At 28.5% G+C, this 27198-nt stretch overlaps 2 protein-coding genes across 3 annotated transcripts; one reads left to right on the forward strand and one right to left on the reverse strand.

Annotated features, from left to right (window-relative positions):
- The first annotated feature begins 122 nt into the window (after positions 1 to 122).
- On the forward strand, positions 123 to 6207 carry LOC112686131 (ubiquitin carboxyl-terminal hydrolase 43). Its single transcript, XM_025558286.1, has 12 exons — positions 123 to 900; positions 2059 to 2353; positions 2411 to 2653; positions 2773 to 2911; positions 2975 to 3119; positions 3190 to 3480; positions 3582 to 3687; positions 4778 to 4956; positions 5056 to 5261; positions 5337 to 5549; positions 5865 to 5965; positions 6042 to 6207. The coding sequence occupies exons 1-12, from the start codon at positions 443 to 445 to the stop codon at positions 6144 to 6146; spliced, it is 2481 nt and encodes an 826-aa protein (XP_025414071.1). The 5' UTR covers positions 123 to 442; the 3' UTR covers positions 6147 to 6207.
- A 4657-nt stretch (positions 6208 to 10864) lies between these two features.
- Positions 10865 to 23045, reverse strand: LOC112686095 (trehalase-like). Of its 2 annotated transcripts, none has more exons than XM_025558225.1 (10): positions 22689 to 23045; positions 20079 to 20736; positions 19881 to 20005; positions 19636 to 19772; positions 15285 to 15451; positions 14977 to 15178; positions 13924 to 14120; positions 13703 to 13835; positions 12307 to 12386; positions 10865 to 11457 (listed from the first exon to the last, which is right to left on the reverse strand). In XM_025558225.1, the coding sequence occupies exons 1-9, from the start codon at positions 22814 to 22816 to the stop codon at positions 12307 to 12309; spliced, it is 1827 nt and encodes a 608-aa protein (XP_025414010.1). In that variant the 5' UTR covers positions 22817 to 23045; the 3' UTR covers positions 10865 to 11457. The 2 variants fall into 2 exon arrangements, with proteins under 2 accessions (XP_025414010.1, XP_025414011.1); XM_025558226.1 differs by lacking the exon at positions 22689 to 23045 and having other exon boundaries at positions 10873 to 11457; positions 20079 to 20536; positions 20620 to 20638.
- Positions 23046 to 27198: the final 4153 nt, after the last annotated feature.

A 27198-nucleotide genomic window follows, 5' to 3' on the forward strand; every position in this document is an offset into this window, starting at 1 on the left:
TTTTTTTTTTTTTTTTTTTTTTTTTTTTTTATTAACATACCATTATCGTGTCCGGGTGGATTATGTCGTCGTCGACTGTCTAGTAGTCCAGGCGGCAACACTGGTTTCCGAAGGTTTTTCGATAACGAGTTGATAATTTTTACCGTGGAACGATACACAGTAGTTATTTTGTATTTTGATATTCTAGTGTTGAAAAGTGTTGCTAATTTTCACTTCAATCGACGCGTCGATCGGTTTCTGATGCGTCCCCGTCCATCAGACGTTGCAAGACTGCCCGCAGCGATCTAGCTGACACAAACCGTGTACATATTAACCAGCCGACTTCCTATTTTGTGTGTTCAACTACTATTGTTAATTTGTTTTGTTTTAAAAAATTTTTTTAATTTTTAATCGCTTACAATATAACTCTAATGTTACCAAAACCGGTCTGTGGCGTTTCGACATGGACGAGATATCGTTGCTGAAGAAACGCACTTCAACCGAAACCCACAACATGACTCGCAACGAGGACTCCACTCAGCCAACGTCCAAGATTAAGCGGTCTTTCTCCCTAAAGCGTGACCTCATACGTAACAAACACGTTAAGCCAGGGGATGTAGACGAGGCTAGGCTGAAACTGTCTATGCTGAGGAAACCGTCATCATGGAACAAAGTACTTGGGAAGATGTTACATAAATTATCTTATCTTGGCATACAGCAGGACAAGGGTAATTTGTGTTCCAAATATGATGCTTATGTTTCCCGATCGTCGACAGACATCTACCACGATAACTCCTATCAAACTCCAAAGATTTTAAGTGGCGACAAGGTTCCGGGTGTGGTTGGTCTACGAAACCAGGGTAATACATGCTTTATAAATGCTGTATTGCAGTGCTTAAGTCATACAGATGTTCTAGCCAGGTAATTACGTTTTGATTATTCTTAAGTAGGCATATGTCTAAATCTTTTATATGATTTTTAATAGTTATGTATTTTCATATATTTAGGGTTTTTTTTTTTTTAATTTAGTGAAATTTATTTTTAAAGTTTATAATAAATAGTTTTTTATTTTATTATAGTTCTTAAAGTCTATTAGTCCTTATAAGTATATTTCAATAATTTTTATTGATGTATTCCAATATTTAGTAAATAATTGAAAAATATTTATTTTTACTTTAACAAATAATTATTTAAGCTAACATAATGTAAAAAACAATCCCTTTAAATTTCAAAAACTTTTTTAAATTATATGATCTATTAGTTAACTGTAAAAATTATTAATGCCTCTCTGAATCTCATTATAATGCTAAATATAGGTCTTAACTAACATTATGAAAATTATCAAATAGATTTTTTTTTTATTGGCATTTAAAGTTCAAAAAGCAATGAATTTCTATATTTTTTTTTTTTTTTAACTTTACTTTAAAATCACCGTTAAAATTATAAACTAGCCTAGTCCATTTATAATACTTAATATTAATAATAGCTTTAAACCCCAATAGGTCCACAGCGCTTATAATTATAAACTTAACCCATTTGGTATTTGAAATTGAAATATAATCTTGTCCATATTTATAAACATACTTTTGTCTTATGATTTATTATAATAATAACTATATTTAGTTTAAAATTAATTTAATTTAATTAAAATAAAAAAATCTAACATTGGAATTTCAAGTTTAATTCTGTAAATTATTTTCTTAACAATATAAATACTGAATAGAATGTATAATTAGCATATTTGATAATACTGCTGAAATTCCATCATATTTTTAATAATATATAAATAATATACAAGTAAGAAACTTGTTTTATACTATTATTTGTTGTTGAATATAAAATTATGTTTTGTGTAGAAAATGTACGTTATCATGTAATTTTTTGAATTTAACAAAAGAATCATAAACATAAGTCATAATGTGTTAATATATTATTTTTAACTAGAAACACTAAAATAAATTCTTGGTACTTGTTAATTTATTTGAAAATAAAATACCTTTGGAATGTATAACTTTTTATACATAATAAGTAATTGAAAATAAACTTATTTACAAATAGCTATTAATTTTTTTTAATTAGGTATTTTGTAATGGATCAATATAAAATGGACTTGATTCGAAGGAATAAGTTGAATTCAAAAAAGTTTGGTACACGTGGTGAGATGACTGAACAGCTGGCATTATTATTGAAATCCATATGGCTATGTAAATATGATCCAGACATGTCAAATCAATTTAAGTCAATTGTAGACAAATATGGTACTCAATATAGAGGCAATAATCAGCATGATGCACAAGAATTCTTATTATGGCTATTGGATAAGGTTCATGAAGATTTAAATACAGCCACAAAAAAAAAATATAAAACCATTAGAGTAAGTGATTTTATCTGTTTATTAAGATTTTTTTACTTATCATTTTATATTTCTTAGAATACCTTTGGAAGACCTGATGAACAAGTAGCTGCTGAAACACTTGCAAATCATGTACGCTGTAATGAATCTTTTATACATGATGTTTTTCAAGCACAATTTAAATCTTCTCTAACATGTCCGCGCTGTATGCGGCAGTCCAATACATTTGATCCATTTCTATGTATATCCATACCTGTACCACAATGTTATTCAATGCCTATTTTTGTTACTGTTATTTATACTTCACAACAGCCAAGAGATGTAAGTTGAACTAGGTTCTTGGTTTAAATCTTAGTTTAATTAAATACATTTTTACATTAACCTTAATTTCAGAATATTTGTAATTAACATTAATATGTCTATCATAATTTATTTTACAGGTTAAACTTGGATTGTCTCTTCCAGTAGATAGTAGTATAGCTGAATTTCGAGAGTTATTATGGTCATATACTGGTATTTATCAAGAACATATGTTAGTTACCGAAATAACTGATATTGGTTTCAATCGAACCTTTTGTGGTATACATATAACTAAAATAATTATATATAGTAATTGATTTAATAATACTGTTTTCTGATTAGATTCTATGCCGGCATCTATGATAAAAGAATCAGATTCTCTATACTGTTTGGAACTTCCAAAATTGAATGATTGCAGCAATGAGAGTGGACCTTACTTATTACTATGTTGGGTTAATATTCTTGTAGTTGAAGATCAGTGTTCAAGGTATTTGTCTTTAAACATTTATATTTGTATTTTTCTTCTACATTTTTGAATTCTTTTGTTTATCTGAAAGATTTGGAAGTGCCTTTACTATGCAAATATGCCGTGAAACATCTTATAAAGATCTTCAAAAACTTTTACTCAAAGAGATGGCTGTGATGTTACATGATGATATATTAACAACTGAACAAGATATACCATTGTTTGGAATAAGATTATCTGACGCAAGTGAAGTACCACAGTATTTAGATCCAACTGTAGAATTACCTCTATTTACTGATCCAATTGATCAAGCATTAGCTATGTCTGGTGATCAACCCCATGTTAAATTAATTCTTGAATGGAACCTCCATGCAAAAGAAGCGTAAGTATACAATATTAGTGCAATAGTATTATTAGTTTATTATTATTTAATCATAACTTATGAAGATATTATTAATACTTAACTTAATTTTTATTGTTTAGAACCATTGCTGATCATTGTGAAGAAATTGAAGAACATGCTAGTGTGAAACAACTAAAATTAAATTCTGAAAAAGAGACTTCTATTACACTTGAACAGTGTTTTGATGTAAGTTATAACTTATTTTTTTTTACAGCGCTACAGGTCAAAGTGATCCTTAGAATCCAAAAAATTCTCTTCTCCACTTGTTCCGATTTTTAGCAATACTTCTCTAGTTCCATATGCTCATCTGTTATAGATCCTTCTTTACTTTGTCTATCCATTTACCCTTAGGTCGTCCTTGTCTTCTGGTTCCTTCTATTCTTGCCAATATTATGCGTTATGGTATTCTTTCCACATGACCCAACCATCTGATACTGAATGACTTTTTAAATTTTACTATATTTTCGTTTTATAAAATCTGCTCTATTTCATTGCTGGTCTGTATCATCCATCTTTCCTCTTCATTCACTGCTCCATGTATTTTTCTTTCGAGTATCTTTAACCTGTTGGAGTATGCTTTTGACAGTGTCTAAGTTTCAGCTCCATAGCAGACTACAGGTCGAATAAGTTTTATTTTAAGCTTCATCTTAGTAGACAGCAGTTTTGATTTGAGATGTGTGATTTTGGCAAAGTATGCTCAGTCTTTTAATCCCCTCCAACATGTTATTACTGTTATTAAGGGAGAATCCAAGATACACAAACTCTTTTATACCCTCAAAACTATATTGATCTATCGTAATGTTCTGCACTCTACGGTAAGTCTCAATTGCAGATAGTCTCATATACTCAGTCTTCTCTTCGATAATTTTTAGACCTATCGTCTGTCCCTTATTTTCTATATTATGATAGACTTCTCACGTGGCATTCTTGTTTCTTGCAATTATTACTAAATTGTCTGCATAGGCGCATATATGCCATGTCTTGTTTTTAATGCTTCCTGTTTTAATCGTATCTATTACAGCCTTGTGTAAAACAATATTGAACGGTGTTGTTGATTAGGCGTCACCTTGTCTAACCCCTGAATCTATGTTAAATGAGTCGCTCATTGATTCTCCTATCTTTTGTTTATACTAAGTACATGTTATTTTTAATATTTAGTATTTTATTTAAAAATTCAATTATAATAAATGAAAGATTATTTATTCTTAATATTTATTTTTATATTTTATATAGAGTATAATGAATATGATACCTAATTTATTTTTAAAAATTATAGTTGTATACTAAAGAAGAGGTACTAGGACCAGAAAACGCGTGGCATTGTCCCCAGTGCAATCTTAAACAAGAAGTGGTAAAAAAACTTGGATTATGGACTTTACCTGATATTTTAGTAGTACATTTAAAACGATTTCGACAATCCCTTTCATTACCATCATCTCGTTCACACAATAGCAGGTATATAAATCACATTATCATATTATTCTTTAACTATTTGTCAATCTTTTTATTATTTGAAAATAATTTTTGTTTTTAATTTTTTTTTTTTTTTTACAGGCAACCGACAAAACTCTCTGTTCTTGTAGATTTTCCTTTATTTAGTTTTGATATGACCCCACATTTAGCTATAGGTCGGGACGTAAGGGTACCATTAAAGCCTCCAGCTTCTCGCCGATTGTCTTCTATACAGGATCATAACCTTTATGATCTATATGCTGTATGTAATCATCATGGATCAGATCCTCACAGTGGGCATTATACTGGTAAATAATAAATAATAAAAAAAATTATAATAAATTTACTAAAATTAATAAATACAATTATCACATTCTTTTTAGCATTTTGCAAAAACCCATACGATAAACAATGGTACAGCTTTGATGACACCAAAGTTACTCCAATACCTGATACTTCTCTGGTCACAACATCAGCATATATGTTGTTTTATCAAAGGCGTGATATGATTCTCAACAGCACTGATCATTGGGCTACACGGTTACACGCACACATATCAAATAGTCATTCTGTTGGGCAAATAGTTGATAAAATAGGTAACTGGAATTTTCAAATAAATTAATAACTTTTATTTAAACTGTTAATTTTTCATTAGTATCAGTTTTAATATGTTGTTTTAAAATTAATTAAAAATTGTATTTTTTTAATAAGATCTCATTAAATGTTTCCAATAAAAATAATAATGTAGTTTAAACCAAGTGTTCGTAACAATAACATATATTTTAATTATTTTACAATTTTAAAAACACTAAAATCATAAAAGTTTAACACACTTTAGAATTTTTTTTTTTTTTGCATTATATTACAAATAAATTAAATTACAAAATGTTAATTGTTAATTCATTGTTTAGAGCACAATAATGATGATATTGCAGAGTTAAGTGATTCACCATCCAGTCATACTATTTCTAGATCGTCAACTGTAGAAAACGATATGGTGTTTTCTAGATCTGTAAATATTTTTTTATTTTAAAGTTTACTAATTACTTAATAAGTATGTTAAAAATAATATTATTCAATTTATTTAGAACTCACCTATGGTTAATGGCAGAAGGCCATCTGACCTTGATCTTGATGATACAGACAAGAATTTCAAGAAACTTTTACACAATGCTAAAGAGTCATGTATTTAAAACTTAAGTTATATCATTGTTATATGGTTGTTATTTTTAAAAGAATTTCAAACCGCCTACCATGGAAAAATTATTAATTGTTTTTATAATGTTTAAGTTAGGTTTATATAAACAATTACAATAATATTTTGGCAAAAAGTAATTAATTTGCTCATAAAAAGGAACATTCCTTATACATTTTAACAGTATCCATACACTATTATAATATGGAAAACAAAATTTGTACTTAAGTATTCAGATTTTTATTGTTATTCTGAAGAAATTGAAAATATCTTAAAAATATTTCTATGTATGCTCAACAATATTTCCGAAAAAAGAAATGTTAATAAAATGTTTTTAAAAAATAAATGGTTATTTTATTTTTATTATTGCATTTATATTTTAATAAACAATTAACTTTGCCAGTATTCATTATTTTTATTTCATTGTGTGAAATGCTGCAGAATATATTATATAACTAAAACTTAAAACTAATATTAAGATTATTATTACAAAACTTACAATAAAATGATTAAACTCTTTGAGCTAAAAATTAAGACACTTTTATGGAAATAATTTTTCCTATTTAATATCCTACTTACCTTGTCAGTAAAAAATATAGATTTGTTAGCTTTACAATATTTCTAGACTGTATGTCAGGAATCTACATATAAGACACAACTTTTTAAAATATTGTAATAGTATGGTATTATCATAATTATATGTTATTTATTAAGATTTTTTTATGTTATAGTTTTCATAAAAATTGTTAATATTAAATTATCCTCCAATAGTGACAGATTATACTTTGAAAGTACCATTACTTTCATAATTACACACAATTGTGCATAAGTTACTTTGATGGTTAAAAACTATGTTGGTATTTGAATAATATTTAAATCAATATTTATAATATTTTTTTTTTAATTTTTAAAATCTACAGGCATTTTAAGTTCAAAATAAAATTAATTTTCACAAAATGTGCTAATTATACATTTATAGTTATTCATATTTTATGTTTCAGTATTCATTTGATTGTTAATGTATGACTATCATTATTTTTATACCTAACTATAAAACTTTAATGACGTATTCAATTTTTTTCATAAACTGTATATTTTATTGCCTAATAATTTTATCATTGTAATTTATTATACTATAATGGTTGTAAAGGAAATCTAAAATGTCTGGTCTTATATTAAATTATTTATAATTTTTATTGCCCACATATGCATAGGAAATAATTTTAATGATTGTAAAGTGTAAAATACTAAAAAAGGGCTTTGTGGATCAGAATTTTTCATATTTGTATTTGGTACTCGTGTAACCTATCACTACTACATAGGTGTAGTATGCTAACCTACCTTAAATGTTTTCTATTTTTTATACAAAATAACCTTATGAATAAACTTTACTGTGTATTTAATTATTTATTAATTAATTAATTATTTATCAGACTAAAACTTACTAAATGTATTGCTGTTGAGTGATGATCATCGTTTTTAAGTGTTTTATACATAATATTGTTAAGCGTTAGTATGAATTAATTTTATATCATTTATTTTAAATTATTTTTACATCATCCCAGAAAATATCTAATAAGTCGTGTTGCGTATTAATGGACCGTCACCATTCTTTTGTTTGACCATCATAGATATTGTCAGTATCACTTGATACATCGTCATCTACTTATATAATTATTCTCCAACAAAAACTTTTGAGAAGTAGAAAAATAAGTTTTTTTGGGGGATTTCAGCTATTCTGAAGAAGAAGACATAAAATTAAGTTAATTCTTTATTTATCTTATTTCTCTTATATTATCTCTTTATTTCTAATATCAATATGTGAGCTTTTTTTGAACTGGTCGGCTATAGTATTTTCTCCAAAATTTCATTAGGAACGAGGAACCGTTATTGTCTCGCAACATTTGCTTAAACTGTTTATTAAATGTTATTCTTGATCACAAGGACGCAAAAGATTACACTATTTAATTGAAAAAAATATTTTCCATAACTTGACTTTCAATAAATAACAATATAACACGATTACTACGACTATTTAATATGTTAATATATACCCAGTTACAACAAAAAGTTAAACAGTTTATTTTTTATTGTATTTTCCCTCATATTGCGTATAAGAATAATAAAATTATAATAATGTTATGTGCCGAATACCGATAACTTTGGACAGTTAAAAAGAAAAACTCATTAATTTAATTCATTTTTGAACTATTCAATCAAGGCTTTAGCGTTCATAAAGAAAATTATTTTATTTTATTATATTAAATACGGGCGAGGCCCGAAGTAGGGTTTTTATTTTATAAAAATTATAATTTAGGGGTTCCACATTTCGCGGAAGCGTACATACCATAGAGTAATTATTACATTATAGCACATTACCATGTTTGCCGTGAGTTATTAGATAGTTGACGAATTTTGTACATGTTAATGCGCTACCGGCATCGCCACATGCCGTCACATAATGGCCGCGTATCTGTTATTTTTTCTATACGACTTTTAATTATACGGGACGCTCTTCGCGACGTTCATCGACCTGACCGGTGGAAGTTCGTAAGTTTTTGGTGTTCGTAGCTATATAGCGGCTCGGCTGGCCCGTAATTGATTTCAAAATAATATAATTTATCACGTACGCTAAACGCCGTTTGTATTGTTTTATTTTTACATATATATATATATCATTATTGTACGCGCGCGAATCGCTGCAATTCGTATTTCTATTGTTATCGTCGCGATTATTATTGTTTTCGATGCGGGTGTGATTCATTAACCAGATCAAAGGTAGTGCAGCTGGCCAGTTTGCGTTCCACGATATTGTAAGTTTTTTTTGATACTTTTGTTTACCGAACCATGTTGTTTGGCCAGAAGAGCCGTTTATTATTATTGTTTAATTGAATGTTCAATATTGCTGTGAGTTATTAGTGTGTGTTATTTGATTTTCGCAATACAGCCACATAGTTTCCATCTTAATCACCATTGTTTTACCTATTAGTTCCTATTGTCCGCAGTCTTAAGTACACACAAAACGAGTACACATTTTGCCCACCGTTTACCCGTATAGCTCAACAGTCTTGCTAGGCGTTACCGAACGCTTCCGATTGAGCTATTCCATATCATTTTGCTACATAATTACATTACACACCACTAATCGGTCATTAAGCAAGACAAGTGAATACGCAAATCTTTGACCGGAATGAACGTAATGTAAATTCATGTACCCAGCGCAAACATTTAGTGTATTTTCAAATTCTTTCACAGGTACATTTTTTTCTCTTATCTTATGATCTTGAACTATAACTTTCTAGGTAGGTGTACACAGAAAAAAAATCATGATACGCTAAAAATATTCGCGTAAAATTGTATTGTTAAAAAAATAAATAAATAAAACTAGCGTTTTAAACAAAAATAAAAAAAAGAACCGTGTCATTAGGTAGGAAGTGATTACTTTTTGTATAGCAGTTTTATATTGGATCATGTATGGATCTAATTAAAATTTCGTTAAAAATGAATATATTTATTAGCTATGGATAGGGAAGGGCAATTTCCCCTCCATACCCCCTTTGCTCACCGTCACACACCTCAGTGTGTGCCTAGAAAATGGTGAACGTGTCTATTTTAATGAAAATTTTCTCCTCCAAAAACGACAAACGCCACTTTTTTTTATCTCTGCACAAGAGATTAATTTGCAAAACTTTTCTATATGTTGAGGTACCGATGTATTATACTTGGAATATAACAGGAAGAGAATGGAAACGCCGAATTTAAAAAAAAAAGATGACGGTGGAATTAGTTAATTGATACTTTTATTATTACGTCCAGAACGTTCTAAGGATTTTTACGGCCTGAGGCAAATGAATTTGGAGGCCCCTCAATCATCACAATAATATACGAGTATGATTAAAAAAATGTTGCAAAATTTTGGTAAATGTAGTTTTCCAAACCTCAACCAATTAGGGTAATTTAAATACGCCGAAATAATGAATCAAATTTTTAATAACTCCTCGACAATGTGTTATTAATTAACAAATTTAATAAAAATTAAATTTATTCTTAGATAATTTTTAAATAGTCATAGAAAACAATTGATACTTGCAATAATGCATTTTTACGTAAATTTGGATAAAACTATATTATTTTTCAAACTCCGGCGATAACCATAATAAATTACAGTTATAACTATTTAGAAATTAGAATAAATTAAAATGTATCTTGTATAATAAACCTTAAATATAAATTGAAGTTAGTTTTATTTGATTAAATTTATTACTTCCCCATGCCATGGCCATGATTACGTCGGTAATAATAAATTGCATTACAAAATCATTTAAAAACTTATAAGTATTATTTGCTCACTTTTAATTTTATGATAACTATTTTACTTATTACTTATATTATCTATTTTAATACCACCAAAAAATCTGACTTCCAAGAGAATTTCAATCAAATCACGGCAAGAAACATAGCCCAAAGAATCAGGACAAGAGAGAATCGTGCACAAGTATCGTTTGACATTTTCCGATGTAGGTATGTGATGTATTTTTGTTTGTTCATAGGAAAGAAATTTTAGTTGGTTAGTTTTAAATAATTGAAAACAACATTTACAATCAAACAAACTGTTATTAATACCTATTAATTTAAGGTAATCTACTGAAAATATTATAACTACATAGCAATTGGTTGTTGCACAAAAATAACTAATAAAAACTATATCAAATATAATCCAAGAAGTATATTTTTTATTCATACTTATAAATTCTCTAAACGTTCAACGTCGAGGTCTTGGATTGTACTAAACTAAAAAAATTAACTATCTATTATAATATATTATATGCTATTGATATCCTTCTGAAGACTAGGAATTAGTGATGGGCATGAGTAACTAATAACTACCGACTAAATCGGTTGTACTGAATAAATTTATTAGTCGGTTTATGACAAAAATATTATTTGACGAATAATTTAGTCGACTAATAAATAATTAGTCGAATAGCGAATAGTAAAATTAGTCGGTAGTATTTCTAAAACTGTAATTAATATTCGATAGTCCGAATTATTCGGTCGTGCTTATTATTAGTCGGTAGTATTTTTATAAGTACAACTAATATTCGACACTCCGAATCATTCGGTCATGTTTATTATTAGTCGAATAATTAATCGGTAGTATTTTTATAAGTATAACTAATAGTTGGTAGTCCAAATTATTCGGTTATGCCCATCACTTATAGGAATTATAAAAATTCTGGAATTGTATCAATTTTATGCAGTTTTGGCTTCATTACGTTGTAATAGTTGTTTTGACATCCGCATCAGTTCTGAAAATATAAAATTTAATTTAATTAATTATAGAATTAAATTACTACGTCAGAACATTTTTTGGATCTCCCCTCTCTCCCTAATGACAGTGTACGTCAGACATTGACTACCCCATATTCCTAAACATTCAATCATCAAAAAATAAGATAGTAATAAGATGGCATGTTTTCGATGTTGTCAATAATTCATTAACTTTTGTTTTTTTCGCGTGTTAATTTGAATTTCGATAAATATGATGTTAATATCAGATTTAAGATTTAGTCCTCTCTCCCCATGAAAGGTACTTTCAGATTTATTGAATCCTTTTCTTCTTCGGATTTGCTGACGTAATACTTGAATACTCCCTTATTATATATTAGAATATTATCCAAGTATTGTAAAGAGGATGAGATACCATAATTTGTTATCTCAACACATCATACGTGCAATATAATGATTATTTTTGTATGTAGGTACTCAATATAATTAGCCATGGCATGTATTCACGGGTCATCAATATTGTGATACGATAAAGATTTTGATAACGATTTTAATTGACCGGGAAGTCTAAAATAATCTCTCGGACATCTCCATCTGTTAGCTGCTCAATTTTTAAACGTATCTTAAAAAGATTTTTTTTTGGAAGGATAACATTGAAAACGTAGTTATGTGAAGTCGAATTCGAGCACTAGACTTCTCAGTTCGATTATTAAGAAATTATTATTAAATTATTATTAAGATTAAGTACAGATACGTCTTGTCTTCTAAATCTATTATATAAATATTTAGATATATGTGTTAGGTCTAAATTGACTAGGTAGATATGCATAAATAATTTCTTGTTTTACTATTTTATTTTATGTACTCACTCAAAGCGAAATTTTCTTATTAAGTTCTTTCGCATAGCTTTCACGTCTCCTTCTCGTGGAACTGTTTTTCGGCGGTGGTCCTAATTAATTAATAGTAATTAACAGTTTTTAGTCTTCAAAATAATTTTATTTATAAAATATTATTATTTATTATTATTATTATATTTTATATTTTATCATATTATACAAATATTATATAAATATTACACATAATGATTTAAAAAAGAAAATAAGTTAATTTAATTTAATTTAATTTAAAAAAATGTATATGTATTTGTATGAATATACGAGATAGGTACTAACCCGTGTGACAATTGTGCATGACATACACTTAGAATTTAATTTAATGACATCCGGTCAAAATGCTCTTAATTCAAAGCAAAGGAATAAGTTATCTATTTTTCTTATAACAATAATTTTAATATTTTAATACATCGAACTAGTTATTTTGTTACTGCATTAATTGTACTTGAAATTAAATACTCGTAATTTTAATTATTTTCTATTGATTAACAGTATAAGTTGATAGAGGTAGTTATATTATTTATGAAGTACCTATATATGTAATTTAGAAGTAATAAAAAAAATTAATTTTGTTAAATTACTAGTTTTAACATATTTGTAGCCTAATATTATAAATATATGATATATTAATACCTATAACGAAAATTATAAAAAAAAAAAAAAAAAAAAAAAAATGATAGAGAAAAAAAAACAAATAATAGAGAGGAAGTTGTGTGGAGCAGTGATGGGTCTTAATGGCCTATAAAAAGCTGAAGAAGAAGAAGAAGAATACCTATAAAGAGCTTAGAATAAAATAACATCAAACAAATTAAATTCTTACAAATATTGGACAGAATAATGAACAATTAATATAATTACTCGAATTTTATATTTTTGAATAAAATTATCAAAAATATAAAAATATTATTAAAGCTATTCTAGTCCAATGAGGGCATCTTGGTTAGTTTCTAAAATATATTTTGCGTCAACTACTAAGTGTAAAGAAAAATCCTACTTACAGTACCAGTGAGCAACTGGTTTATTACTTATAATATTTTTAACATTACATTATTCGAGTATACAGTAGGAAATAAATTTTCTTTTTATTCTATAATCGTAGTATTTTATTTTTTTAATAGAATTTTGGTATTATTAGCACCAAAGAAAATATTACCTTTTTTAGAGGTGGTATCAAACAGCTATTAAGATCATTAATGGACTTATAAAAAACTTGTTATACTTAATATTATATGACATATTTTATAATTGTTACTTTTGTGAATAATTATAAATGGGTAGTCTCGAAAGGATAAACTTAATTAAGTATATCATTTATTAACTATTGAGTATTGAAAGTATATTATTTGTTTTAATACTCAATACTTAATCTTACCAGATGAAGAGTCGGCAACAAAATCATCCCACTGGTTTAACAGTTCTAAAGCTACACCATTCGTCCAACCAAATCCTGTTTGTGGAGCATATTCACCACCGCCTCCACTTCCACCGACCACCGTAACATTGTACTAAAACAGTTTCCACATCAGAACATATGTATATTTTCGGAGAACATAGTATATCCTGTGTAAAAGACATCCATAATTGGCATATTACCTTTTCATACATGATCCCTCCGTTGCTAAATGATTTATGATTCGAATTTATCCAAGCCTTGGCCAAATCCGCTGCTACCTGTCGGGCCAATTTATGTTGTGTGTTGTATAGGCCTTGAATGAGAAATGCTTGTAGAGGAGGCCACCCGTTCGGGAAGTCCCACTGTTCTGACGATTTGTACATAGATGCTGGCATTCCTGTACAATAATTTGCGAAAACGGAATGTTTCTAATTTATTGGGTACCTTAAATGTTGACAATTTTTTGAGGGGACTTAGTCATATTTTGGGTGAAAAAAAATATGATGAAACTAGAATTTGGCGCAAGAACTTAGTTTTGAAGTTATAGTTAATTAAAGTTTACAATTTTACACTAAAATCCTTAAATACTCATTCTAAATCAATAAAAACCATTATACTAGTGATTTCAGTGCCTTCCCCTTGTAAAATCATGTTATTCATTGCTCCACGATAGAAATGTACAGCATTAACCAAAATACGCTATTTAAACAAAACTGCCAACTTTAAATTACTATAATTACAAAACTATTGATCAGCCCCAATTTTCATTTGCATTATCGTATTCATCGTTGAAAAATACACAAAACCAAAAAAAATTTCAAAATGTAGGGTGCCCCATAAAGTAGAAATATACCGCGAAAACACACTTAGAAAAAACTGAATAAATAATACTTACGTGGGCGCAACGATTGAGTTTATTATTTTAGCTGTTTAATTATCACAGTATAGGTACTTTGTTGTGCGTCAGAAAATTACGTCGATTGTGTTCTATATTCATAACATACATTGGTGGACTCTACAAATCCGAGGAATATATAAAAAATTGGCTAGAGAACCTAGTCCCATGACTATAGAATAAATATATATGACATACTCATATGTTTTATGTTATATGTCTTATTTTATTTTATATTATTTATAAAAAGTCTGATCGCCACATAATGGTTTGCATACAGGTTTTTGGCTTTTTAGGTTAGACACTAGCATTACTTAATATACTGAGAGTGTTTATTTTCACTGTGTGAACAATTTACCGTTATAATTAACGCTGAAATTCGAGTTGATAACATTCTGATCCCTCAAATATTTTAGCACTGAGTAAGCTACCGAATCATTCGGGATTTTATGACTTCCTGTCCACAAAGGTACAATGTTGGACATGTAGAAGGATTCACGATGTTTATTGTTTATCAAGTCCCAATCGCACCAACATCCTTTGTCGGCTCTCCACATCACCTGTATATAGTAAACTATTATTACCGTTAAACCAATATATATTTATATATATATACATAAAATCACAGTTGATATGATTTAATTACTAATACTAATGAGCAATTACCTCTTGTATACCAATGACAAGATTTTCAGCTATCAAATTGTATTTATTAGCTTTGTCATAATCATTTAATAGACGAAACCATGAACTCAATATCAAGGCATTTGAATGTAAAATGCTGTTCAAATCAACTGGCACGATATTCGGTGTATGGACATCAGACAATGTACCTAGATTTTATAAACCATATTAACATATCCAATACTTCTTGTACAGTGTAAACCAGTGGCGTAGCCAGGAACTTTTTTTTTTTTTGGGGGGGGGTCAGAAAATTTATGTATATTTAATCGGTTGTTTCCAAAAACCGCACACATTTGATTTTAACCCCAAAAAGGTTGGTAGATAAAACCGCACACTTATAGTGGCTAAAAACCTCACTATATAATGTATTAATAATAATGTATTTTGTATGGACGAATGTTGTGTATATAATTTTAAAGTTAATTGTAACATTCAAAAGCTTATCGCACGTTGATGTTCTCGAAAAATAACCAGTACATTTGTCGACCAAAACGCGTGGTATAACGTAAAGTTTATATACATATATACCTATTATATATATATATATATATTATCTGGGACGGAACTAGGGGGTTGAAGACGGGGATTCATCCCCGGGCGTAACATTTTAGAGGGTGTCATTTTTGTAATTATTAACAACTAATTTGATGTATTTAACTTTGTTAAATACTGTTATTAGGTTAAAACTCTATTAGTATGATTGTATATTAATTATTAGAAAAAAATTCTCGAGAAGAGTATTTGATTATTGGTCTAAGATAGGGCGTGATTTCAACATTTTCCTTGGGCGTAAAAATTCCTAGTTCCACCTCTGTATATTACTCGTACGAAAAAAAGTGTTTTTATAAATGGATTTTAAAACTATTGATAGTAATTAGGGATGGGCAAAAAACATCGATATTTTTAAAACATCGATGTTCTTGTTCGTTACATCGATGTTGCTTCGATGTTTTTTTATCGACGATACATCGAAGAAAACATCGATGTTTTTTTTTTTAATTATGTTATTAATTTTTCAGTTCACAGTTTTCAGTTTTTCACGAAGTTTTCTGTGTTGAGTGTTCCGTCGAACGACTTGACAATCGAGTTTCGGAATGGGCATTAAAATTTAAAATACGTAATACGTGATAAAATATGTGTAAAATATGTTGTAACTCGTAAGTGTGACCAACGTCTTTAACAATGTGTTCATTTTGATTCGTTCAGTCGCGACCACGATTAAAGACATCTTTAATCGTGGTTCATAGTTTCACGTTGGTTATTATCATATTGTAATTAATTATAATTGTTTTAACTGTACTTTAAGATTTAAAACTAAAATATTTTATGTCGTATTAATTTTTGTAAATATTTTATATAAGGAAGGTAATGCCCGAGTAAAAAAAATTCAGTTTCATCAATTTTATAACAGTTTATTATAGTAATATGTATTGAAAAATTAAGTTTAACAATAGTATTTTAACTTTTAAATTCATTATTTAATCAGGAAATTATAAAAAAAAACATCGAAAAAACATCGATGTTTTTTTAAAAATCCGATTTATTGACACTATCGATGTTTAAAATTTCCATATATCGATACAACGAAACATCAATGTTCAAAATATTTTGCCCATCCCTAATAGTAATAAAGGTTGTGAGACGGGTCTTAAAGACCCAATAAATCCTAAGAAAAAAAAGAAGAAGATAGTAATAAAGGGGGCAATTTTTATTTTTTTTTATTTATATTTTAATTTTTTGAAAAAACGTCGGCAAAAAATTTTAGCCATAAACAATTTTATATATTTTTTTAAATTTTATATTTTAAATTTTTCAATGCATATATACATTGTATTTCAATAAATTGTTTTTGAATAAGCATGCAGTATAAATAATAAATAATAAATAATAAATGATATATCATTATAAAATGTGCGATTTTTGATTACAAGAATTTAAAAATGTGTGCGGTTTTCACCTACCAAAAGAGTGCGGTTTTTGGAGTTGTCGATTTAATCTTATCACTATCATTTTGACTACTATTTGTACTGATCTCGATATTTTTAAGTCTGGTTGACATTAGTTTTTTTGACTCAGGTAAAAATAAATAATTAATTTTTTAGTCTGCTTATTTGTTAGAGAATTTGCCTATAATAATAAATAATAATAATAATAACAATTTAGGAACTAAGAACTAATATAAGTACATAAATATTAGGTATTAGAATATTATCTGACCAATTACTTAGGTACCTATATTGAAAATTAAATTTTAAAAATATCTTACCATAATGGAATGTTTAGACATCTTAGAATGATGTTAAATTAAAATAAAACAAATATAATGGAATTCAAATGTAAAATATAAACGAATAAACGAGGTGCTAGTAAAACAGTGAGACATCAAGGAGCAACGACCAATTATTAACTAATAACTATTAGTTCGACACAATAAGGCGCTTGTGTTAAATGATCGGCGAGCCGCGAATGCAATAGGTATACCCAAAATAAATTTTGAATACAAACAATGATATCGCTTTTATCTCAGTTATGGGGACCAGACGACCGATTTAGAATCAACCGTTGTAGAAAACCTAAATAATATGTTTCCAAGCAAAAATTATCAAAGTATAACAGAACCTCATTAACCCGGGCTAATTAGGGCTCTAGGTTGTCCGAATTAATGAAACTCCGGATTAAACAAAATAATTAAAAATCGTAAGTTATAAATTTAAAAAAAAATGTATTGCATATTTTATTATACAAGTTTTAAAAACATACATGTATGTCTAACAATATGAAACCTAGAAAATAGTACATAATTGTATAATAATCATTACGTACATAATACAGTACATATTAAGGTTTACCTTCATTATTCACACTTGACACGCTTAAGCGTAATTACTGGTTTAAAAGAAACTGCTAATCTTTGGGGTTGTCTTCCTTTCTCAGTAATTTCTTTAATGATTAACTCACGAAAATGCCTTAGATGCTCGTAATACGCAGATATAATATATGTTTTCATCGTTGTTATCTTCTACGTATTTAACGACAATGTCTAGATAGTTTAGATAAACTAGCGTAATTTACGTATTATAAACGGCTGTCCGGATAAAGCGAAGTCCGGATTAATGAGGTTCTACTGTAGTAGTAAAATATCTAAATATGATCATAATCAAGGCTCGGAAATTTATGCTCTAAAAAGTACTAAAATATACGCATACATATGAGTTAAAAAACATCAAAATATGCGGTATCATATGCAGTAGAAAATTGGAAAATAATTGCTTAAAAAATAATGAACTGACCATAGTCAGACTGTATACTGACTAGTTTACACTGTACAATGAAGTCGCTTGCATGCAAATGTATGTAGTATTTAACCAAGCTCGGAACTTTATGCGCTAAAAAATACTAAAATATGCGTTAAAAAACATCAAAATATGCGGTATAATATGCAGTAAAAAATTTGAAAATAATTGCTTAAAAAATTATAAACTGACTACTAACTAGTGTACACTGTACAATGAAGTCGCTTGCATGCAGATGTATGCAGTATTATAACGAACAGAAATAATATTGTGGATAAGCTAATAACCTAATAGTTAAATATAATTGTTTACGAATTACCTATGGTTATAAAATTTGTTTATGTCATATTACAAAATATTATTATGGTGGTAAATTTGTATAAAAATAAAAACGGGCCAGTGGTGGTCACTATTACGAGTTCTCGGTACTATAAAGATTATAATATTATTATTAGGTGCATTGGTAGTCGGAGCAATACAAATAATAGCAGTTGATGAATTAATTTATTTTGCCAAACAAATATAAGATTTAGAATTTTGGTTGTCATATATCTATTATTTTATTATTAAACTACACATTTTTTTAAAATATGTTGTTAAATCCATGAAATATGCATATAAATGTTCTTAAACCCATAATATGCGAATTGTTACAAAAATTAACAAAATATGCAAAATTATGCAACAAAAATATTTATATCTGAAATATACTATGAATCGAATTTGTATGGAATCAGTATTTCAATATGCACTTTCTAGACAAATACGCAAATGCCTAAAGTTCCGAGCCTTGATCATATTATATGACTTGTGTGTGTGTGTGTGCAGCGTGTGTATAATACGTTTATACAAACTATTAATATGATTTACAAGTCAAAATTTTAAAATATAAAAATGTTTAAGAAAAACCCGTGAGATGGTAAATTAACTTTTACATGAAAATAAAAGTTAATTTACCATCAAAAGTTCATGGAGGTGGGGGGTCTGACCCCCAAAATCCCTGGATACGCCACTAGTGTAAACATTACGTAAGTACTGACCGTGATCTGAACCATTAGCAGTAATGAACCATCTACTCGAAAAGTCCCATCCGGTTTCCGCTGCAGACTTTATCCTCACGTAAAATTCATTTTTTTTTTCCTCGGTATCATAATTTTCGGCTACTTTATAGTCCTCTCTGTTAAACATTTTAAATTGTTAATTAAATTTATTGAAGTGAAACTTTTTATTCTTGCAACTGTAATAATTGCAGCGTTATACCATTTCAGCTTATTATTTTAAATACCTATATGATTCCGGCCTAGGTCCTCTCGACACTCCGTAGTATCTGGCCATTGTATAGGATTTACCGTTTTTCTCGAAAGTTATCATCCGATTATCCATCCAAAACTGAAACTCATTTTCTAGGGTCTGAAAATAAAAACCGTTAACTGTCTCACCATTGTACGATTTTTCTAATTTGTATATGATTGTTCGAACTTACGGTAATCACACTACTTATGTAATTTAAGTCATTTGTAAATTTGTAATAACTCGAAGCCATTTGTATAAGCATCGGTGGCTGCGACCTATTCACATAGTATATTCGTCCACCGTTGGGCATGAAACCAAATTTATCCACTAAGTACACGATGTTGTTAATGATACCTTTAGCCGTTTCTTTCATGTCACACAGCAGTAGCCCTTTAATAATCCAATAAGTGTCCCAATAATAAAGTTCACCGAACCTACCACCGGGCATGATGAATCCATTTGGAACCCAGATCGTTGAATACATTTCTGGATGATCCTTCACGTCATCTTTGACTTTTCTTCCCAAAGCGGGCCAGAATCGATTTATTGCCAAAACCCAAGTTAGGAATTCAGTATGCTTGAAACGGTCGATTATTGGTGGACCATCTACGAAATCAGTCGGAACCCATTCTTCTAATTCGTTCCCGCCTGCCAAATTGTCATAGACAAACTTAGACAATTCGGACTGAGGGGGCACTACACCGTTATAACTATTTTTAAACGTTTTATACTTTGATAGGATCTCGGGTTCCGTATATAAAAGTTTCATGTCAACAAACGCTTTCGAATCTCCAAATACTTCTGATAATTGTACGTCGTGTAAAAATTCGCTTTCACAGTAGATTTGGCTAAATGAATAATTCAAGAATATATAAGTTTTTAATAAAAATTATCATTTTTTTCAAATACATTTATAATAAGTACAATTAATCGATAAATAAATAAGAAGAAAAAATATAATGTTGTATTCGTTAAATTACATTTTTATTGGAAAAAACATTAAACAATGTTATTCAATGATACCGAATAAAACTGTTTACAAATACGTATTTCCATTGTCTTACTATAAATATTGATATGATTTGTGTATTGTATTCTCTATAATTTTGTAGTTTTTAAAAATTAAATTAATTATTATAATATGTTTATTACATTTTATATTTCGTATACGGATCGTAAACCAACAATTCGTAATTTTTATTTGAATATTAAATTATTTTAAAACTGCATACAGATATTTGAAGGTATAGCTGGTATTTATTTGAATATTTTTAAGTATTTTAAAAGGAATTAAGTAAAAACAAACATTTTTGATTTTACACAAATGTTTTAATTATTTTTTTTTTCGTTTGCTAAAAAATATAATGAAATCAGTGCGTCTGAATTGCATGCCAAAAAAAATAAACATAAATTGGAATGTCCAAATTTGAATGCCATCCCTTAGAGGGGTCTGTCTGAATTACATGGCGTGCACCTCCAAGTTTATTTATCATGTACTTTTGTGTACAACTTAAGCTTTATTTTTTACTTTTATAATTTTTAAAACAAACAGATGAATGGAAACTGATTAGTATACGGACGTTTACAACAAGCCCACCTTTCAATATCATTGCATAATAATTTTTGAAAATAAAATTTGAAACCATCAATTACATAAAGGGTTTTGTTTTTTTTCACTCAACATATTTTGAACTTGTGGTTCCAAAATCACACAACAGCTAAGTTATCTGTAATGTTCCAAAACGTACTAATATTATAAGACACAGAAAAACACACATCTTGATTTTGATCTAAATTATATTTTCGTAACGGCATACTCTACCTTTATTATCTTAATATGATTTCAGATTAATATAATAACGCTTATAAAAATTGAACATCAAATATTTAAGTGACCTATACGTATGTCTGTGAAACAGACCACAATACACACAATAAGTACAGTTTGGTAAAATTTTTACTTGGGTATAAAATATATTTAAATCTAGAAACTAGTTAGTTATAACAACCATATAATAAAGAGTTAAAGTCAAAATAAAGTATAAATTTTACACATAAATGCAAATAAACTTGTGGGTACACGGCATACCCTTCTAAGACGTGGCATAAATTCGAATAGGTTCTCTATGACGTGACATGCAATTCGGATTTTTTTTTTTTTTTATGCATGCAATTAGGATGGAGCCGATGGAATTTTCAAAAAATGTTAAATTTAAAAAGATAATAATTATTTACATTATCAAAGGTTTATAAAGTATAATATATGTAATGACTGTTCTTGACGTGAATAAAATGTTATTAAATAATTAAAGTGTAATAATAACACATTAACACTAACAAACTAGTTTTATCTAGTTAATTTTAAGTAGTTATTTTTTAAATACCATACCATTACATAATATTATTTAGAAAGTTTAAGTTGAATGAGTAATAAAATATTTTTTCTGGTGTACAGTTCTTAATAAAGTGGTAAAATTTGTACGATAGTGAAAATACTCGTATTAATAATTTATCTGCTTGTTGCAGATCACATTTAATAAAATATCGTTTGATCCACAATGTTATTTTCAGAATACATATTATTATGTAATTATTCAAAATTTTATAAACTACGTAAATCGGTTGATTTAAGTAATATTTATTCGGTTTTGAAAGTAATTTTTTATTATAACTTTTTACGTTTTAGAAACGCTTTAGAACTTAGATATTATTATTAATAATATTATAACTTATTAGTAAAACGTATGCTTATATCATAAAATCGGATAAACTGTATAAATTAAACTGTTAAAGTATATACCTTTGACATGATGGCGGCAATTTGTTGGAAGCGTACTCATTTTTATTATTCCATTCTTTTTGGGAAAGTGCATATTGTAGATTGAACACGATTTGTGCCAGGCTCACGACCAAGAAGGACAATTGCATCGTTGGAAATGAATAATAATATAAGTTAATAAAAATTTTTTAAATAATAATTTGAATTAAAATAACTCTCGATTAAATTTATCAATCTTTATCGTTTCAAGAATATCGTTCTCTTTCCTTTGGGCATTCCACGAATTTACTTAACCGATAAATGAGAACTCAAGGATTTTATAAAAACAGACAATGGTAATATTGACAATTAATTATATCGAACATATAATATGTGCTAACTTCCCAACAGAAGTGATTATTTATACTAATATCACCGGTGTAGATGAATGCTTAGATGCAATCAATCATATAATTCTGTATGCCCTCCCTATTTATATTCACTATGTAGAAAAAAAACGGATGTATATGTTATAATATCATATGTTATATTTATATAATATTTTAAACATCAAAATTGATATAGACTCTATGTAGACCTATATGTACCTACTTAAACATTTTTAACTGCCAATATTGCCAATTAGGCAAATGCCACAAACAGAACTGCTATCGATTAAATATTGATAATATATGAGTTATGTAGGAACGACATAATACACGTAAGCATTGGCGATTGTGATGCACGGGGAGTATACAGTCGTGTAAGATTGTCGTTAAGATTTAGAATGTAGATTTTGAATGTATTATATTTTTTAAATTTTTTTGCCAGTTAACTGAACCGTTTAGGAATGTACGTATTTGTGAAACTTTTTTGACAAGAGCCATTTGGGAATAACCAAAAAGAGGATGGAAGCCGTTTGGCATGTGCCGAAATTTTTATGTCTTATTACATCATACCATTAACAATAATTTAGCTCATTATTTTGCTTTTTTTTTATTTATTTTTTTTTTTTTTTTGCTGTACAGTCTTCTTGTAGTTGTTGAATTACTAATTATGGTGTATGGATTAAAATCATATAGATAAGAAGGTCTATTTTAACTTTTTTTTCACCTTTAACTATTTCCAAGCAATTGAATAAAATATAAAATAAAATATTTTATACGTTATCTTAGTACGAATCATTTTTTAACGTTTTATCTATTGTTTGAATCATGAATAATATTAATGTTTTTACAAAATGATGTATCAATACTGTAATAAATAACGATGAGCGTTTTCAATTGTACTATTAATTGGATACTTTGTCGTATTTTATAAGTAGTTGTACTTGTATTATTGCACTGGGCGACGTCGAACTGGTGTTCATTTATGTAAATACAAACTTGAAAAATGTTTTTAACGAAACGGTAAATCATTAATACTATAACTATTACAGTACCTTATAAGCAAATTACGAGTGTTTAAACGAGACAAATATTGAAATAGTTCATATTACTAATATACAGTATACTATTGTAATTATGCATAACCTGGTAATGACGTATTATTTATTATTATTATTTTATTATTATTACTATTTGCTATTGATTAAAAATATGAAAGATACGAATACAATGCGAAACGTGAGACCAATTTTAGTTTTTGATTTTGTTACGAAATAGTATAACAAATCGAGGAATACCTGTAGTACGACATATTTTAATAAAACACGTCCAAAATATCTTGTTAGGTATTTTAAATAATCGTGTAATCGTGTGTTATTAATTATTATACTAAAATATGTTTCTAAACCAACGATATCTGATATACTCGTATTTTATGATACGTTATCAAGAATATTATGGTAGTTCCGGTGTAGTTTCTACCGGTTAGCTGAACTATAAATAACATACAATTTGGCAAAATCAATTTTATTACTCAAACGTTAAAAACGAAAATATTTTCCAAAATTAGGTAACTATTGACTGTTTAGTGATTATCAAGGCTCATAACAGATCAAGGGAAAATCCTAACAGGACTCATGAAGTAAAATATTTCGCGCCGCCACTGACTGATAACCTAATGGTCAAACATAATTGTTTACGAATTACCTATGGTTATACAATTTGTTTATGTCATGTTACAAAATATTAATATGGTGGTAAATTTGTATAAAAATAAATACGGGCCAGTGGTGGTCACTATTATGAGTTCTCGATACTACAAAGATTATAATATTATTGTTAAGTGCATTGGTAGCCGGAGCAATACAAATAATAGCCGTTAATGAATTAATTTATTTTTCCAAACGATATAAGACTTAGAATTTTGGTTGTCATATATCTAATATTTTATTATCAAACTATACATTTTTTTAAAAAATGTTGTTAAATCCATAAAATATGCATATAAGTGTTCTTAAACCTATAATATGCGAATTGGTACAAAAATTAACAAAATATGCAAAATTATGCAACGAAAATATTTATATCTGAAATATACTATGAATCGAATTTGTATCGAATCAGAATTTCAATATGCACTTTCTAGACAAATATGCAAATGCCTAAATTTCCGAGGCTTGGTGATAATATACACAATTTCTAGTCATCGATTCTCTTGCATAAATGCTCGGGCACACAGAACGGCGGTCAGCGATCTGATGACGACACACAGGCAGCGATAATTTGTTAGCGGCCTGCTACAACAGTCATAATCTAGTAATTTAGTAATCTAGTACACAGTTGCTTATATCTGTCCACTTGATTTACTTTCCGGTTATACCCAGTTCTTCGGATATTTTATCCCATATTTTTTTGCTAAATTTTTATAATTCTCATGAGATGTGTCGAATAAGTACACATACTTTCTTAATTGCTCGATGAGCATTTCAGTTTCTTCGGCCATTTTAAAAATATAATATAATTATTTCATAACAGAATATAAAAAAACCAATAAATAACAACTGGTCGACGGATCCAATATAGTTCGAATTCTTGGAGAATCGGTATAACCGTGTGACCATGACGATGTGGAGTACAAACCGCATTGACGATCTGCTTGTCGGGAAAAAGTCATGATCTGTATAATCAATATATATATATAAATGTGTATTGTAGCGAATCAGAAAGAATTCAGGTCTCGTTTTCTCGAATTCCAAAGCGCCGTATTTTCGACCAGGATCAGGTTAAATCGGCGAAACGTGTGGTGTTTACTGTACCAGGTTCGTGACTTATCCGCGAAGACCTCGAGTCACGTTGATCGACCTATTTTGAACGTTCACGCCGTCACGATGTCGGGTTGCTGCACACAACACCAGGTAATGTCTTGCGGATCCGTGGCAGTCATGATAGAACTGCGCGTTGGTTTCGATGATAGAAATGGTGATACTCGAAGATATTGCGATGGTAGGTACAATGCACCGACAGGACTGTAGAACCGGTGCCGAGGGATGGAAAGGTAGGTAGGATTTCGGGATGCTCTGAATAGATAGATAGGAACTATCACGGATCTCTGCACGGACGCAGTGTGAAATCATAACAACAAGCCTCGCAAAATCCGTGTAACCATTATTAGTACATTACCATGCCCTATGGATGTTTTGTCTTTCGACTTTGTATTCTAACGGCGCGTAACTTTGCAGTCCACCCACGACATAACACATTGGTGAAAGTGTGTGTTTTATTAGATAGGAAAAATGTCTACTCAACATTAACAGACGTTTACTAAAACGGTTCGTTGTGGTGTAATTATTCAGAAAGACCATTTACATTTTCGTATTTTTCTTTACGAGAAGTAAAAATTTTTGCTACCTGTACCAATACAGAAAAACTCGATTTTTTTCAGCGCCTGGTTAAACTTATATTTTCAGTATCTTTAAAATTTCGATCACTTGTAGATTCAAAAAATTCCGAACCTTTTGAACTACTATTATTGAGTTTTATAATGACACGTGCAGCTTTTGCAAAAGTTCAATAAACTTACTAATTCTGAGATGTAGACCAATGATAGCCATAAAAAGATAAATATAATAATTAATAGATAAAATAATTTGAGGATTGATAAAGAGAAAGTAAGAAACAAATATAATGAATATATTATTACTAAAGATGTTCAAAGTTTCAAAAAAAAAAAAAAATGTGCAAATCTTATAGCTGTGAATTTTTTTGGCAATGACCTATTGAACCAGAAGGTATATCAAATGATATCGTATAATTTTTGCATTATTATATAGGTAACGAAATTGTCTGGTTACAAAAAAAATTTGAGAAAATGTTTTGAATATTGGAAAAAATAACACGAGTTAAAATATAAGACAACGTATTTTCAAATTTTCAATTATAATTTAAAAACTTTAAAAAGTGATTAAACTAATACTTTAAGTGTTTATTAAGTTAACATATCACAAAAATGTTAAATTAATAATAGACAAATATCTTTTGGATTATATATTTTTTTTTACATTTCTTTTAAAATAATCATCGTGTTCGTTGGCCAAGTCGACGTTGGTTCATAGAAGGTAGGAGAGAATAATTCATATTTTATAATAAAGTGTCAAATTACTTTTGTC

The sequence above is a fragment of the Sipha flava genome, unplaced genomic scaffold, assembly GCF_003268045.1.
Source record: "Sipha flava isolate LNK unplaced genomic scaffold, YSA_version1 2_pilon_pilon, whole genome shotgun sequence".
NCBI lineage: Eukaryota > Metazoa > Arthropoda > Insecta > Hemiptera > Aphididae > Sipha > Sipha flava.

Bases quoted from the DNA above. Each gene is read 5' to 3' on its own strand.
- LOC112686131 (XM_025558286.1), top strand. From the start codon at position 443: ATGGACGAGATATCGTTGCTGAAGAAACGCACTTCAACCGAAACCCAC. The intron at 901-2,058 runs GTAATTACGTTT...TTTTTTAATTAG, and splicing joins CATACAGATGTTCTAGCCAG to GTATTTTGTAATGGATCAAT. The intron at 5,966-6,041 runs GTAAATATTTTT...CAATTTATTTAG, and splicing joins ATATGGTGTTTTCTAGATCT to AACTCACCTATGGTTAATGG.
- LOC112686095 (XM_025558225.1), bottom strand. From the start codon at position 22,816: ATGCAATTGTCCTTCTTGGTCGTGAGCCTGGCACAAATCGTGTTCAAT. The intron at 20,737-22,688 runs GTATATACTTTA...TTATTCATTTAG, and splicing joins TTGCCGCCATCATGTCAAAG to CCAAATCTACTGTGAAAGCG. The intron at 14,121-14,976 runs GTAAATTGTTCA...ATTATTGTACAG, and splicing joins TTTCAGCGTTAATTATAACG to GAATGCCAGCATCTATGTAC.